Here is a 17,015-nt window from a genome sequence, read left to right as displayed (position 1 = left end):
TTGGTGCAAAGACTGTATTTAAAAAGTTCCAAGTCAACTTGTAGGGGGAGCTTCCACTGTTCCAGGGTTCTGTCTTCAGCTCTGTCTCTAACATGGACATCAAAAAGTGAAAGTTGTATTAGAAAGCATTGGTGAAAGTGTGGTATATGGGACTATGGGGGTGATAGTCCTGCTCTCTTTTGTTCCTGAGACCCCAGCTGGAATGCTGAACTCAGACCCAGGTGCTGCTCTTTTATGGAGGAAAGGGACAGGCTAGAATCTGGTTAAAGAAGAATGATCAGGACGGGGAAGGAACTCAACCATGAAGCATGAAGAACAGTAGAAATGACAGATATGAGTTAGCCTAGAGAGGAACTGCCTTTATGTTGGGAGAAGGCATATGTCTGACCTAAATCTTTTTTCACTTTCCATTAAGTGAAAGAAGATTCAGTTTATTCTCTGTGGCTCCATGGAACATAGCTGGCATCACTGCTACTAGTGAGTTTCAGCTTAATATGAGAAGGGTTTAGTTGTTGGGTCTGTGATATCCACAGTGGAACAGGCTGGCTCATAATATAATGGGCTCCCTGACACTGGAGGTGTGCAGCCAAAACTGAATGAACTCTCAAGAGTGTATTGTGTGAGAAAATCCTATTGTGTGTGGATGAAAGGAGAGCTGGTGTCCTTCCAGTTTCTCTCCAGTTCTGAAATCTGACCAAGTCCACAGGCCAGGTTGGGAAGGGCAGGAAGCTGGAGGTAGGAAGATCAGGGGAAATGCAAATTGTGAGTTGTTATTAAAATAAAAAAAAGAAATGGAGGATTGCATTATTCTCAGTTCTTCACCACTCCCTGTATTTCTCTAGAGATAGAATACATTTTCCTGTCCTGTTAATGTTGGGTTGGCCAAATGATTTGCTTTGGCTCACAGTGTGAGTAGAAGTGACCATACCAAGCATAGTCTCAAAGGGACATTGGATTTTTTTACACTCTCATCTTGTGCTTTTGCCATTACCATGTGAAAAAACATGCCCTTGGTAGGTAACACAGAATAGAGACTCATGGAGTAGACTCACCTAGCCAACCAACAGATCTCCAGCCTTAAGCAGAGCTGCCCTAACTAACCTATGGATACGTGAGAGAGAAATACATGCTTTATTGTTGTGAAAAGTGAAAGTGAAAACTGTTCAGTCATGTCCGACTCTTTGCAACCCCATGGACTATACAGTCCATGGAATGCTCCAGGCCAGAATACTGGAGTGGGTAGCCATTCCCTTCTCCAGGGAATCTTCCCAACCCAGGGATCGAATCCAGGTCTCCCACATTGCAAGTGGATTTTTTACCAGCTGAGCCACCTATAGCATTTAGATTTGTTGGTTATTTGCTATGTAGCATTATTATGGCATTAAGACAGATAGGATATTCCAACAGACCTTCAGATACAGCATTGAGAGCAGTTCTCCGGCTTCTGCTGGCCTTTCTAGGGTATGAGAAAGTAGCACTTGAGGAAAGAACTCATTCCAACAGACTGTGGGCGTGTTTTTTTCTGGGTATAGATACTACTGGGAATGGATGGCCAAGGTCGCTTCATGAGGCACAGACCCAGCATTAGGGGCACTTTGTGGGTTTGGGGGAAAGAATGCAAGGAGGAAGCCAACCTCACTTCAGGTCATGGGAAGAGACCCAGATGGGCACTCAAAACAAGTGTGGATGGGAGTACCATCCTGAGAAACAGTTTGTTTATGTTATAATGACACAAATTCTTTACCACATCTCTCATCAAGAGGTGAAGTCTACTTCCCCTCCTCTTGAATCTGGGCTGGCTCTGTGACTTGTTCTGACCAATAGAATGGAGTGCATGTGTCACTGAATGACTTCCAATACTTGGCCTTAAGAGATCTTCCACTCCCTCCTATGTATTTGGGATATTCCTTCTTAGAGTCTAGCTGCCATGCTGTAAGGAAGCCCAAGCAGTCATGTGGAAAAGCCCCACAATGGAAAACTGAAACTTTTGGCTAACAGTTCCAACTAAACGCCCAGACAGCAACCAGCACCAACTTTTACTATGTGAATGAGGCCATACGCCAGCCAACACCGTATGAAGCAGAAAACCACCCAGTTTTTCTAAGAAATCTCAATCCCAAACCACAAAAACAGTTTACTCAAAGTAAACTAAAACCTAGAGGCAGGATTAATTCTAGGATACTCCCAGTAATGTTTGGTTTCAAGGTCAAGGACATGACTGTATAACTCTTGACAGTAAAATCTCAAAAAGATTTCAAGCAGTGCCTTATGGACTTCTCATCTAGATGAAAGTGCTTCTAAGAATCTTAAGGATTTGTCCGACAGTACCCTGACTCACAAAAGAAGGGAGGAACTTGTGTTGAGACTTAGGGATGTAGTTTTTGTAGAATGGAGTGAAACTCAATAAGGTTCATGGGAAATACACAAAATTTTTGTTTATTTTCTCCTCACCTAACAGAATTGTACCAGCATAAGTACCACTCAGTCAGTCAGTTCAGTCGCTCAGTCATGTCCGACTCTTTGCGACCCCATGAATCACAGCACGCCAGGCCTCCCTGTCCATCACTAGCTTGGACTAAAATAGACAAAGACAGTTCAAAATGAAATGAGGGCACTGGGCACCCACTGAAGCAGCCTGAACAAATTACTCTGCTGCAAATCAAAGGAAAGGAGGAATGACCCAGAGGATGGAGCCAAGAACCCAGAGGGTGAAGAACCACAGAGAATCACATTCCTGGACTTTGGAGAAGGGGAAATTGTGACATTTGCACCATGGAATCCTAGATTTCCTAAAGACTTAAGGACTGCTATGTTTATTACCCACTTTTAAGTGGGAGTTTCTATTATGATTTTCCTGTCCCTGTCTTCCTGTTATTTGTTGGATATGAGGGAAAAAGATAACTTACAGAAAAGTTGCAAGTTTAGTACAAATGCTGTTTTGAACAATTTGAGAGTAAATTTTTGACACAACGCCACATTACCCTGAAATTTTAGGTGCATATTTCCAACATAAGTTGTTGTTATTCAGTTGCTCTTTGCAACCCCATGGACTGCAGCACACCAGGCTTCCCTGTCCTTCATTATCTCCAAAATAACTGCTGCTGCTGCAAAGTCAGTTCAGTCATGTCCGACTCTGTGTGACCCCATAGATGGCAGCCTACCAGGCTCCTCTGTCCCTGGGATTCTCCAGGCAAGAATACTGGAGTGGGTTGCCATTTCCTTCTCCAATACATGCATGCATGCTAAGTAGCTTCAGCCGTGTCCGACTCTGTGCAACCCTATGGACAGCAGCCCATCAGGCTCCTCTGTCCACGGGATTCTCTAGGCAAGAACACTGGAGTGGGTTGCCATTTCCTTCTCCATTGTTAAGGTCAAGTGTCCGGAACCCCTGCCTCTCTCCAAAACCCCACCCCAAACTGCATTTTATTTTAGATTAGGTTGGGACTAGATGAAGTGGTAAAGACATAACTACAATCATCAAAATCAAGAAATTAATATTATGTATTACTATTATCTTACCTTTAGTCCTCAGTAAAGTTTCACTGGTTGTCCCCAAAATATTCTTTACGGCAGAATGAGCCACTTCAGAATCATGGTAATGCATTTGGTTTCCATTTCTCTTTAGTTTCCTTCAATGGGGAACAGTTCTGCATCTTTCCTTGATGATCATGACCTTGACAATTTTTTTAGGATTTCAGCATGGTTATTTTGTAGAATGTTTCATAATTTGGATTTATCTAATGTTTCCCATCAAAATTACAAGTGTTTTGTAGGAGAGGTACTTTGAAGTTATGTAAATATATCATTAAAGTTTCTTTATCCTAATTAAGCTTAAAAGCTTTGGCACAGCAAAGGAAACAATAAACAAGATGAACAGACAACTCACAGAATGGGAGAAAATATTTGCAAGTGAAGCAACTGACAAGGGATTAATCTCAAAAAATATGTAAGCAGCTCATGTAACTCTATGTCAGAAAAACAAACAACCCAATCAAAAAATGAGCAGAAGATCTAAATAGATTTTTCTTCAAAGAAGACATACATATGGCCAAAAAGCACATGAAAAGATGCTCAGTATCACTAATTGTCAGAGAAATGCAAATCAAAACTACAATAAGGTATCACCCCATACCAGTCAGAATGGCCATCATTAAAAAGTCTACAAACAGGAAATGCTGGAGAAGATATGGAGAAAGGGGAATCCGCCTATATTGCTGGTGGGGATGCAAACTTGTACAACCACTATGGAGAACAGTATGGAGGTTCCTTAAAAAACTGAAAGTAAAACCGCCATATGATCCAGCAATCCCACTCCTGGGCATATACTCTGAGAAAAACATAAACTGAAGAGAATAGCCAAGACCTGGAAGCAATCTAAATGTCCATCAACAGAGAAATGGATAAAGAAGATGTGGTTCATATATACATTGCAATACTACTCAGCAATAAAAAAAGAACAAAATAATGCCATTTGCAACAACATGGAAGGACCTAGAGATTATCATATTAAGTGAAGTCAGACAGAAAAAGACAAATATATCACTCACATATGAGATCTAATTAAAAATGATATAAATGAACTTATTCATAAAACAGAAACAGAGTTCCAGATATTGAAAACAAGCTTATGGTTAACCAAAGGGAAACACTGCAGGGAGGTGGGGGTTTTAAATCAGGAGCTTGGGTTCTTTTTTACCTTCTGGCATAAGATTTTCCAGGCTCATCTTGTAATATCCCTGAAATCAGCCTTTCCTCCTAGAATACCTAGTTCCTTTTATTGGAAAATGGTATTTAGAAACTAAGATTTGGGTGCTAGGTTGCTTCCATTGTGGCTCAGACAGTAAAGAATCTGCCTGCAATGTGGGAGACCCGGGGTTCAATCCCTGGGTCAGGAAGAGCCCCTGGAGAAGGAAACGGCAACCAACTCCAGTATTCTTGCCTGGGAAATCCCATGGACAGAGGAGACTGTCAGGCTACAGTTCATGGGGTCACAAAGAGTTGGACACGACTTAGTGACTAACACTTTTAGGAAGCTTCTGCCCTCAAGACTTCTCCCAGGTGTTCACTCATATTTACATACAAACACACAGCTATATTTATTTTATTATATATGTATTGAAACTATGAATTCACAGCAATTTCCCCAATTCCAGTAAAGTATTAGAGTTCCTTTCAGTTTTCTACTTGTCTATACTTTTAACTCCCTTCTCTGGCAGTCAGAAACTTGGGTGACTCTCATTACCTATATACAGTTACTTTTAATCAGTCTCCCTGTATTTGACGATCTCCTCACCCCAATGGGACTCCAACTCCCTGCAGTGGGCTGACCTACTTCACAGAAGTCCCCCAATACTCCATGGGTGCCCTCTTTACTCTGCTTAGGCTTTGATATCCTGTGCTGGGCTGCCACTCCCCTCCCCTCACTCCTTCTCCTTGTTCACTTGGGCTCTGACATACACTCGGAGAAGGCAATGGCACCCCACTCCAGTACTCTTGCTTGGAAAATCCCATGGACGGAGGAGCCTGGCAGGCTGCAGTCCATGGGGTTGCTAAGAGTTGGACACGACTGAGCGACTTCACTTTCACTTTTCACTTTCATGCGTTGGAGAAGGCAATGGCAACCCACTCCAGTGTTCTTGCCTGGAGAATCCCAGGGACAGGGGAGCCTGGTGGGCTGCCGTCTATGGGGTTGCATAGAGTCGGACATGACTGAAGTGACTTAGCAGCAGCAGCAGCAGCTGACACACTATCCACACCTATGACATGTGGACTCCTACCGTGTTCATCCCTGCCTAATGGCCTTTGGACTCAATTATTCAGCAACAGGAAGAGGAAGAAGATAATTTGTTTTATAGTTCATATGTTCCTGAACCTGATGAATCACATTTAATATAAATGATACAATTCTGGACTTGAACCTGAAGTTATAATGGGATGAACCTTTGGAGAATTTGGAGTGGGGGAGATTAATGTATTTTACATGAGGGAGGAATTGAAATAATTTGTGGTCTCTGGGCAAACTGCAGTCAATTAAAAAGGATAGCTGCTAATTCTTTACCCCTCCTCTTATCAAGTGGTAGAGTCTATTTTTACTCCCCTTGAATCTGAATTACGCTGTAATTTATCTAAAATGCTCACATGGTGAGCACAGTGGATAAAAATCCACCTGCCAGTGCAGGGGACACAGGTTTGATCGCTGGCCGGAGAAGATCTCACATGCTGCAGAGCAACAAAGCCCAGTGAGCCTCAACTACTGAGCCTGCACTCTTGGGCCCGAGAGTCACAAATACTGAGCCTGTGTGTCACAACTAAGGAAACCCGTGTGTCCTAGAGCTGCAACTACTGAAGCCTGCACGCCTAGAGCCTGTGCTTCACAAGAGAAGCCACCAGAATGAGAAGCCTGAGCAGCTCAATAAAGAGTAGCCCCTGCTCACTGCAATAAGAGAAAGCATACATGAAGCAATGAAGACCCAGCTATCCAAAAATAAATACATAAAATGAGAATAAATAAAGAAAATGCCCACAGACCTGACGCTTAAGGCTAGGCCCTCTGGGATGTGCATCTTCTCCCCTTGTTCTTGAAATGCTCATTCCAGGAACACACAGTTAAGTTTGTGAGAAAACCCAAGTAGCCGTGTGAGAAGAGGCCCACATGAAGAACCGAGACTCCTGATCCATGACCCATTCTGACCCAACCCCCAAGCAGTGCCAGCTGCCAGCCATTGTGAATGACACCATTTTGGAACTTCCAACTGTGCCACTGTCTCAGCTGACACCATGAGAAGCAGAACTGCTTGTTTACCCACAAAACTGTGAAAAAGAAATGGTTAATTTTAAGATACTAACCTTTGAGGTGGTGTGTTATACAGAAATAAATAACTGAAATAACTATCTACCAAGTGCCAGGCACTATTCTATGCTCTTCTCATCTACTAGGGTGAAAAAAAATGTAAAATGACAGGTGCAATGAGGGTACTATAAGAGGGCAGAGGAAATCACTAACCAGTTGAAGGCAGTCTGCATGGAGAAGCAGTCAGCTGGGTGGTTCTGGGAAGATCAGCATTGGATGGGCAAACACCAAACCCAGATTCCAGCTTTTGTCCAATCAGCACTGCAGTTTGCTCCTTCTGGTATCTCTTCATGGTATTAATTTTTCATCTGACAAAATCAAGAGTGAAAAGAACTGAAGAAGGTTATCTCGGGTCTGTTTCTATCTCTAAGTCCATTTCAGGTTTAGACAGCCGGGAGATGTTGTCCTGGGCGGCTTTTGACTTTCTGGACCTTTCTGAAGCAAGAAACTGACTAATTCTAGGTACCTTGGGATGGGGGAGCTGTTGAGGCTGTGTCAAGCCTTAGTGGACTCTACATGTTCCCAAGAGATGGACAGTAAGCAAGTATTGTTCCTTTTTCTGCTTTCTGGCCACAGAGAGGGTCTTTGGGTAGGTCTGTGACCCCTAACCTCCCCTCAATTCTGTCTCTTGGTCATTTTCTGGACATATAAAATATACACCTCCTTTTTCCCCTCCTCACCTTTTTCAGAAAGGGGACTATTCTGACCCATCCTCACTCAATAGCCAGGCATTTTTCTCTAGGCATAGACAGTTGGGGCCAGCTTTACCCTTACCAGTTCCCTGGTGAACAACTCTTGACTTCTGTGTTCGAAATACAATAGTTCCTCCCCTCTCCCATTCCCACATTATCAAGATGATCATAAGCATTCATTAACAATATTTGTAAAATATGCAAAATATTTAATATACTTAGTAGTAGTTTTAGTCACCCAGTTGTGTCTGACTCTTTGCGACCAAATGCACTATAGACTGCTAGGGTCCTCTGTCCATGGGATTCTACAGGCAAGAACACTTGAGTTGGTTGTTGTTACATTCTCCAGGAGATCTTCCCAACCCAGGGGTTGAACCTGGGTCTCCTGCGCTGCAGACAGATTCTTGACCGTCTGAGCTACAGGGAAGTATACTTACATATATGTAAAATAATATATTTAACAAATATTCTAGGTATTTTAACAAATGTCTATTCAGTGTCAACTATGTCTGTGGTCCAGTTCTAAGAGCTGAGGATATAGTAGTAAACAAGAGAGAAAGTTCCTGCACTCGTGCATCTGATCTTCTAATGAGAGAGAGAGAGAGATGCAACAATAAATTAAATGTTTAATTTTGGGTAGTGATAACTACTCTGAAAAAAATCAAGCAGGTTAAGCAGATTTGGGTGGGGGGAACTATTCTACATAGGTTAGTCTGAGAAGCCCTCTCTCATAAGGTGACATTGAGAGATCTGAATGTAAAATAGGTCTAAGTATTGGGCTTCCCAGGTGGTTCAGTGGTAAAGAATCCACCTGCCAATGCAGCAGATGCAGGTTCGATCCCTTGGTCGGGAAGATCCCCTGAAGAAGGAAATGGCAACCCACCTCAGTATCCTTGCCTGGAAAATCCCATGGACAGAGAAGCCTGGCAGGCAGCAGTCCATGGAGTCTAAAAGAGGACTGATTGACTGAGCACAGGAGGCATTTCATAGGTGTTTCAGGCTAATTGAACAGCAAATACAAACATCCTGAGTTAGGAAGAAACAGGGTAAGTTCAAGGAATAGCAGCAATTAGGTTAGTGTGGCTAAAGCAGGTAGAGCATAGTACAGGATGATAGCAGAAGAAAGGGATAGGGGAATAGAGATAGAAATCAGATAAGACAGGGCTTCTACAGATGTGGAGTTTTTTCTAAATACATATTTTTTTTTCTAAATATGTGTCTGACTCTTTGCGACCCTATGGACTGCAGCCCACCAGGCTCCTCTGTCCATGGGATTCTCCAGGCAAGCATATTGGAGTGGGTTGCCATTTCCTCTTACAGGGAATCTTCCTGACCCAAGGATTGCACGCGTGTCTCCTGCTTCTTCCTGATTAACAGACAGATTTTTTTTACCACTGTGCCATCTGGGAAGACCGTTTTCTAAATAAAGTGGCATGAATTGATTTATGATTACAATGATCTCCCTACATGCTTAGAGAATAGATTGGGGAGGGCATGGTGAAGGTAGAAGCAGGATGACCAATTAGGAGTCTACTTTATAATCCAGGCCACCATGATGGTGGCTTGGTCTAGCATGGTTATAGCAGAGTTAGTAAGTGGTTGATTCTGATAATTTGAAGGTAGCACTGACAAGACTTGCTGAGGGGCTGGAAATGGCCTTTAAGAATAAGAAAAGCACATCAAGGACACCTTTTAGGTTTGGGGCTTGGGGCTCGGGGAAATGGATGAACAACAGTGAGATGAACAGTGGAGAACGCCATTCTCTGAGGTGAGTAAGAATGGAGTGGCGTGTAGGGAGTAGGTGGCTGGGGGCAGAATGTGTTGAGTTTGAGATGCCAGTAGGAGAGGCAGTTGAATATGAGTTGGTTGGTCAGGGCTGGAGATAGAAAATTTTGCAGTCATCAGTATGCAGATACTATAAATCACCCCTAGGGAGTGTACACAGAAAAGAGCATCATGGACTATGTATGGGCTGAGGCCTTCAACAACCAGGAAAGAGAAGCCCATGAAAGAGACAGAGTGGTGGCCAGCGAAGTGAGGAAAGCATGGTGTCCAGGAAGCCAAGTGAAGAAAATAGATTCTGTGTGATCACAACCACATGTCAACTCCTGAGCCTCAATTTTCTCATCTGTGAAGTGGCAAGAGTAACAATTGCCTACTTCATGGTGTTAAGATTGAGGCAACATACATAAAGCAGTTACACTTGCATCTGACTGGCTGTAGGAAACTCTTTCAGTGTATGGTAGCACTTTAGAGTAGGCTGCCACAGCCCCTCAGCTGTCCCATCCAACAAAGTGATAGCACCTTCATAAGTCCTTCTCAGGAATGAGGTGCCTGCCCACTGAGGCAATCAGGTGGGCCCGGGTCAAATCTGAAGCAAGCGACTTCAGTGCCTAAACCTCTCACCCAGACAGCTTCCAGCCCTTATCTGCAAATCAACAAGTGGGAAATAATGGTTTTAGAGCCAGAATTCTGCTGCCTCACACCAACTGAGCAAGAGTCTTAAATTTCTTGAGCCTTGAACTCTATCTGTAAAATGGGAACAATCCCCTATCCTACTTCATAGCATTGAGTCCAGGTCCGTTCATACTGTAAATAAAGCCAGCTGCTCTCCCTTTGCATGGCAGCGTAGGAGTTACTTGGGCTCCTGGACACCCTCCCACGCAATGCATGGTGTGGGATGCGCTAGAACAGGCACCCACACATTCCCTATCGGAGCTGGGTGGGTCTCCGATATCCCCTAGCCTGGGCTGTCGGAGAGTGAGTCCAGAGAAGCGGAGACTCGTCCACTTTCTCTTCCGCAGGATGCCAGGTGAGCCACGCCTCCTTGCTGGGCCCCCCCACCTTCCCAGCTTGGTAGAGGGACCTAGCTCCGCCCAGGGAAGGGGTTCGAACGTCCCAGAGAATCCTTCTTCCGCTGTCCTACCTCCCGCTGGGCATCAAATCCGTTTCCAGGGCAACCTTTCTCCGCCCCTCTTCCTGAACCCCCCAGATCTACCGAGGTCCACCGTTCTGGAAAGCAGCCGCGGCCCCTACCCCTCCAGACAACTACCAGCCCTCCCTCTTCTCCCTCTTTTCTGACACCGCGCCGCAGGCCCAGGCGCGTACCCCTGCTCTTTAGCCCCGCAGGAAGTGGCAGCGCCTCTCGGGGCAGCTCGGAGGAAGAGGAGCAGGAAGCGAGGCTTAGTAGGGACCGAATCCTCACGGTGCGGGCTTGAGAGAAGGGCAGCGTGGGAACCCGAGGGCTCAACGCGCAGCTTGCGTGCTGCCAACCGCCTCCCCGAACGGCTCCGCCCCCGTGGCTCACCCTCCATAGGCCCCGCCCCTCAGCTAGACCACGCCCTCAGATCGGCCCCGCCCCACAGTTCGGCCCCGCCCTCCAACTACAGTCCTGAAAACTCTGCTTATACCGGGGCCCTGCCCCCTCCCCGCTGGCGGCCCCGCCCCAGCCCGCGCCCGCGCCTTGGGCGCACTTCTGCTAGCTGGGCTGCCGAGCCGGCCGGAGTCGCTGAGATCCGCCGCCTACCCGCCGGCGCCGCTCCTTCGCCTCCCCCCGCCTCCCGGTCCCTCCCCCAATTGCTGTGGTCTGGCAGTGCCTGGCTGGCGGCCCGCGGGCGGGCCGCCCTCCCCGCGGTAGCCCACCCCCCTCTTAAAGCGGCGGCGGGAAGATGAAGTTTCGGGAGCCGCTCCTGGGCGGCAGCGCCGCGATGCCGGGCGCGTCCCTGCAGCGGGCCTGCCGCCTCCTCGTGGCTGTCTGCGCGCTGCATCTTGGCGTCACCCTTGTCTATTACCTGGCCGGCCGAGACCTAAGACGACTGCCTCAGCTGGTCGGAGTCCCCACACCGCTTCAGGGCAGCTCTCACGGCGCCGCCGCCATCGGGCAGACCTCCGGGGAGCTCCGGCTGCGAGGGGCCGCACCGCCGCCGCCTTTGCAGAACTCTTCCAAGCCTCGCTCGCGGGCCGCCTCCAACCCAGACGCGGACTCTCGCCCCGGCCCTGGCCCGGGCCCCGGGAGCAACCTGACTTCAGCCCCAGTGCCCTCCGCCACAACACTGTCGTTGACCCAATGCCCTGAGGAGTCCCCGCTGCTCGGTAAGATACCCACGGAGGTTCGCCCATGCCCTCTTCCACGACAGCCAGTCCCCCTGTTCCGGATCGGAACCCCTAATCCGCAGATAGAGGTTCCGGGCTGGACTGGGGTGAGAGGTTGGGAGGTGAGTCCCTTCGGATTCATGGAGGCTGGGTCGGGCACGACTTTGGAAAGCCCTTAGGCCCCTCCGACCCCAGAACCGGAGAAGGCCTTGGAGACTTCCCAGCTCTGGCCCAAACCTCAAAAAGTTTCCGGAGTTTGAGTCCTACTAACTCGGAGCAGCCTTCGCCCTGCTAACTCTGCTTAGGGACTACCAGGCAGCTCAGAGCAACCCTCTCTAGCTTAGAAAAGTGATGATGAGGCCTCCAGCAGGGAAGGGAGCAGACCTCACAGGTCTCTGTCTTGGGTAGACCCACCGTCTCCTGAGTGTGGATTAACTTTATTCCTAAGCGTTTGGGAACGTGACTTGTCCCTAAACCTCTGGTTTTTCATCTGTTAAATGGGAATAAGAAGAGTTACATGTTTCAGGGGACTCTTGGAAGATTAGACGAAGCAGTGTAAACAAGAGTTTAGTTTAATGTGGGTAAGCCCTCGGTAAATTGTCACTATTGTGTTCAGTTCCTCCTCTCTATAGATGCCTGCCCTAGGGCCCTCCTACCCAGCTTCCTGCCCTTGTAGGTTCCCAAAGTGTATGTGAGCAGGGCCCTCCCAGGGGCGGAGTGTGTTTGTACTAGTGTAGTGTGTGCAGCCTGGAAGCTGGAGGGCTAAAATGTAACCAGTTAGCACCATGTTGTCCCTTCCTTGGTAGCAGCCTGGAGTCTCAGCTATCTTGCCCAGATGATCTGAACTGGCGCCTCCAGCCTGTGTTTCAGCGCGAGCAGAGAGCTTGGGTCGGTGGGCTTGCATTCCTTATGTCAGAAAGAGGCTGAGCCCATGCCCATTGGAACCTCCCCTAGACCTGTAATCCACTGGCAGTCAAGCTTAAGGCAGCCACAGGTTGCTCCCAAGATTACCAGACAGGTGGCTGCTCAGTTTCAATGCCAGGATGTCGAGAATGTCATTCTGAATGAGGGACCCAGCAGAAGGGCAGGCATCCTGCCAGTAGGAACTCTTGTCACTTTTTCGAAGAGCCCTGGCAGAGCAAGCCTCCTACACGCTCTTGCTCAATTTTTCCAATAATTACTTCAGTATTTTCATATCAGGTTTGGGAGGATGTTCTTGGAATTGGTCAGACACAAGTTGTGGTAATAAAGGAAGTTTTTGTTTTTTTTTTTTTGAGAGCAGAAGCTTGAATTCCTTTGGACTTGATGGTTAGTCTGGGTGACAAACTGATCCTGGAAATGAAATCTTTGCCATGCTGCTGTGTGTCTGACCTCAGACATGTTACAGGGGTCCTCAGAATCCCTTTCTCATGTGTAAAATGGGCTTGTCCATGCTTAACTCACAGGGTTTTTTTAGGACTATATGAGATTGTGTTTGTTAAGTACATGCAAATAGGACCCAGGATTTGAAGTTCCATTTTGTCAGCCTCTGGAGATAGCCCTGAACAGTGTAGAAAGGGGAAGAGAACTGGTGAGTCTTCACACCCCAGAGGGACTTCCCTAATGGCTCAGACAGTAAAGAATCTCCCTGCAATGTGGTAAAGAATCTGCCTGCAATGCAGGAGACCCGGGTTCGATCTGGGTTGGGAAGATCCCCAGAAAAGGAAATGGCTACCCATTCCGGTATTCTTACCTGGAGAATTCCATGGACAGAGGAGCCTGGCAGGTTACAGTCCATAGGGTCACAAAGAGTTGGATACAACTGAGCGACTAACTCAACAACAACAAACCCCAGAGAGGCCAGATTTTGACCTTTTGTTTTTAATTGTTGCCCAGATATTATATAGAAAGAAAGAGAAATCCTTTAGCAAGTTAAAGGAAAGTAACCCAGAGTTCATTAGAATGGTGTTTGAAGTATGGGACCTTCTCAGTGAAGCATGAGAGGCCGCGGTGGCCTGTATTCACCCTGCTTTGTTTCGTAATGATGTTGCTGATGATGGGTGGCCAGTCACTTGTTTCTGAGTTGACTCTGATGGCACAAACAGACTTCCTGAGAGATAAAGTTTTGGAGAGTGCAGGTTGGGGGTGGGGAGAGGTCCTGAGCCTTCTCTAGCTTGTCCACCTTAATGTGACATGCATGGGACCCTGACGTTTTGGCTCCTGCCGAGGCAGCTCTGGAAGTTGAGGGTGCCGGGTTTCTCTTCACTGTTATTCACCCTTAAGTTTGAGGACTGGATGCTCACAATGTGGAGGTTCCTGGTTAGGAGAGGACCTTGAGAAAGCTGAAAGTCTCCAGGGACGCGTTTGTGTGGGTTGGGGGAGTCAAGCCCATCTGTTCAGCTGGGCAGGTGTCAGCTAAAGGCCTCACATGGTGGTTTTGAGGTCGTTGGGAGAAAGCACCCTTGGCGTTTGAAGCTGTGACCTTTTCACTACTTGCATTTCCTTTGCACAACTGGTCTCTACTCTCTGGCATCCAAGGGTCTGTGCCCGATGCTTGGCTTTCTCCTGGCTGGTGGGTGATGGGTGACGGGCATGCCCTTCCTGCTGGAGCCAGGCACCAGGCTGGGCTGCTCACAGGTCCCTGTTCAATCTGTCCTGGATTGTCAGAGCCTCAGACAGACTTTAGTACACTTCAGAGTTGGAGTCCTGCTTCTGTCTACCCTGTACATCAGGGCAGGTTGCAGTGTTTGGAGCCAGAGTAGGCCCTGTCCCCAGATCCCTGCTGGGTTGAGGTGAGGCTTTCGGGAGTGAGAGCTGTAGGGGAGAGGTGGGTCTTTGCTAAGGATTCCTGCAAGTTCCCAGGGAGTCCTCCCAGGGAGTCCAGGCCTGCAGGCGCTGTCATCTCGGCCCTTGGCCTGGCTGTGCAACATCTCACTGAGCATGGCATTAAGGCTCCCTTTTCTGGCTGCCTGGGTGTTTGCCTGAGATGTAGTCAGCCTGGGAGGAGTAGCGGCCTTGTGCTGAGTTACTTTTCCAGGAATGTTTATCTCTGCTTGGATTTGGTGGTAGCACAACATACTTGACTGGCACTGCCCGCCCAGAGAGGGGCTGGCTGAGGGGTGGGCAGTGGCTCAGGTAGGACTGGCTAGGGGAGGCTAGCCTGACCTGGACAGTTGGTTTCAGCCCTTGGGGTGGTGTCGGGAGGGTATGAGTATAGGACTGCCCAAACCTGAGGCCCCGCTTGCCCAGCTTTCCTTTGACGATATCCTCTTCATATGTTCAGATGAAGACTCTGATCTAGAGGTGGGCACCAGAGAGGTGTGGGCACCTGGGCCAGCCAACAGCTGCAGGTTGCCAGGGCCCTGAGAGAACACTTTTCCATGAGCCCTATTCCCCAGGTGTCATGGGGGCTGTCAGCCAAGCCTCCGCCGTGGTCTGTGCCCTTGGCAGGACAGAGCACTTTCTGGGCTTCTGCCTGGCTCTCAGCTCCCAGGTGTTTCTCCAGCAGCACACAGTTCCCACTCTCCCCACTCTCCCATCATCACACGCGGGACATGTGGCTGGAGGACATGTGGCCTCAGCTTGGGAAAGGGCTGTCTCTCTCCTTTGGGGATGAGTCCTGGAGCCTCATAACCTTCTGGCTTGGGGTGGAGCCTCATTCTGGGGCTTGGGGAGGCACCAGGAATGTTCCCTGTGTCCAGACCTTTAAGCTTTGGGAGGTTCGGTAACAGTCTTTTAAACCAGTTTTGTCCTGTTGCTTTTCCTGGGGAAAATAGTTTCCTAACATACACATAGACTTGCTATCTTGTCTGACAGTCTGAGTTGGAGAAATGCCCTCCATGACTTTTTGGCTCACTATTTTCCACATAGCCTGATGGTCGCAGAAGTGTCTCCTGCCTGTTATAATTTGACCCAGACTCTGAGCAAGCACATGGGTGCCTCCATCTGATGAACCGGGTGAAAGTTCCATGGATTACAGGGTGCCGAGCCATGCATAAGATGGGACTCAAACTGTGGCATCCTGGAACCACAGCATCCCAGGATGGGTCTTCAGTTTCCTGGCCCCTGTCATGCACTGTGCTAAGGGGAAGGATCTTGCCTCAGGCCACAGTCAGGCAGTAGCCAGCTGGGGCTAGAAAAACTGATATCCTACTTCCCAGTCTAATGCTTTTCCTTAAAAGTTATTGCCCAGCAGACCCTTAGTGCAGAGGCTCAGGGCAGCTTAATGTGGCCTTGAGTTTGGGAAGATCCCTGCTAGGTTTACAGGTGGGTCCATCTGAGAGGTCTGATATGGTAACAGTTTGTCTGGATTTGACAGTGTGCCTGTTCCTAGGCCGAGTGCTAGAGCTATGGAGAGGGAGAAAACAAAATGCCTCCTCTTTTGGAACTCACAATTTAGGCAGAGGTACACATGCTAAATCACTTCAGTTGTCCAACTCTTTGCGACCCTGTGGGTCGTAACCCTCCAGGCTCCTCTTTCCTTGGGATTCTCCAGGCAACAATACTGGAGTGGGTTGCCTTACCCTCCTCCAGGGGATCTTACCAATCCCTAGGGATTGAACCTGCGTCTCTTATAGCTCCTGCGTTGCAGGCAGATTCTTTATCATGGAGCCACCTGAAAAGTCCCTTTAGGCAGAGGAGGCATAATTAAACCATACTGATGTCCCTTAGGGAAGCCACAGTGTGTCCAAGCATGTTTAGTCTTTCTGCCTCCCTATCCATCCCTTCCTTCCTTCCTTTCTTCTTTCTTTCTCTTATTCAGAAACCCAGAGCTGGGACCAAAGTTTTCCAGTCCTGGTTTTATCTGATTGTGTGAAAATGTTCCTCTAATTTCTGAAGCTTGCATTAGCTCTACTGGGTAATCTTTAACTTGCTGCTTTATAATGACTTTAATGATACATCAGTGGCCGTATGGTTGGATATTATGGTCTTTGGTTAGCAGCAGAGTAGGGGTTTCCAGGCTGGGACTAGACAAATTTATGGTTTGGGGAAGACAAAACAGTTAATCCTGGATCTTCCGTGGATTCCAGCCTGGGGTCCCTCTAGATCCTGGGGGCTGGGCCAGGAGCCTCATCCCCTTCAGGCTCAGCTGGGCTCTGGCCAGTGTGTGAAGGTGGCCCAGGCATTCTGTGGTCAAATCAGACCTGGTGATTTCTTCATTGACCCCCTTCCACCTTGCCTTCCATGCCTGACTTCCTGATCAGTGTTCATGAAGTGGAGATGGAAATTCTGCTTGAAGCCACATGCACCTGGAAATTCCAGTTCTTCTTATCTGGTTAAGCAGCCTTCTAGTTGTTTTAGGACGGTGGTCCTCCCTAGAGCTAACTCCCTCGAGGATATTTTTACCTTTGCTCTAGCACTGCCCATGTGGGCCAGGTGATGAGATCACTGTAAGCCAGACC

At 47.9% G+C, this 17,015-nt stretch overlaps 1 protein-coding gene and 1 non-coding gene across 4 annotated transcripts in view; one reads left to right on the top strand and one right to left on the bottom strand.

The window, feature by feature from the left end:
• The window catches only part of LOC129556932 (uncharacterized), a 30,934-nt gene extending 20,043 nt beyond the window's left edge, over window positions 1-10,891 (bottom strand). For all 3 annotated transcript variants that reach the window (XR_008686119.2, XR_016037868.1, XR_008686122.2), the window contains exons 1-2: window positions 10,651-10,891; window positions 7,004-7,158 (exon numbers count right to left, since the gene is read on the bottom strand). This is a non-coding gene — a transcript (uncharacterized LOC129556932). The remainder of the gene's footprint in view (window positions 1-7,003; window positions 7,159-10,650) is intronic.
• A 136-nt stretch (window positions 10,892-11,027) lies between these two features.
• Window positions 11,028-17,015, top strand: part of B4GALT1 (beta-1,4-galactosyltransferase 1) — a 54,495-nt gene continuing 48,507 nt past the window's right edge. The window contains exon 1 of the mRNA XM_055427280.2: window positions 11,028-11,634. Coding sequence (XP_055283255.1) covers window positions 11,211-11,634 — 424 coding nt within the window. The 5' untranslated portion in view covers window positions 11,028-11,210. The remainder of the gene's footprint in view (window positions 11,635-17,015) is intronic.

Source organism: Moschus berezovskii, chromosome 7 (assembly GCF_049115385.1).
Source record: "Moschus berezovskii isolate FMDL1 chromosome 7, NW_MosBer_1.0, whole genome shotgun sequence".
Lineage (NCBI taxonomy): Eukaryota > Metazoa > Chordata > Mammalia > Artiodactyla > Moschidae > Moschus > Moschus berezovskii.
Note: the sequence above shows the minus strand (reverse complement) of the source record. Positions and strands in the feature narration are given on the sequence as shown.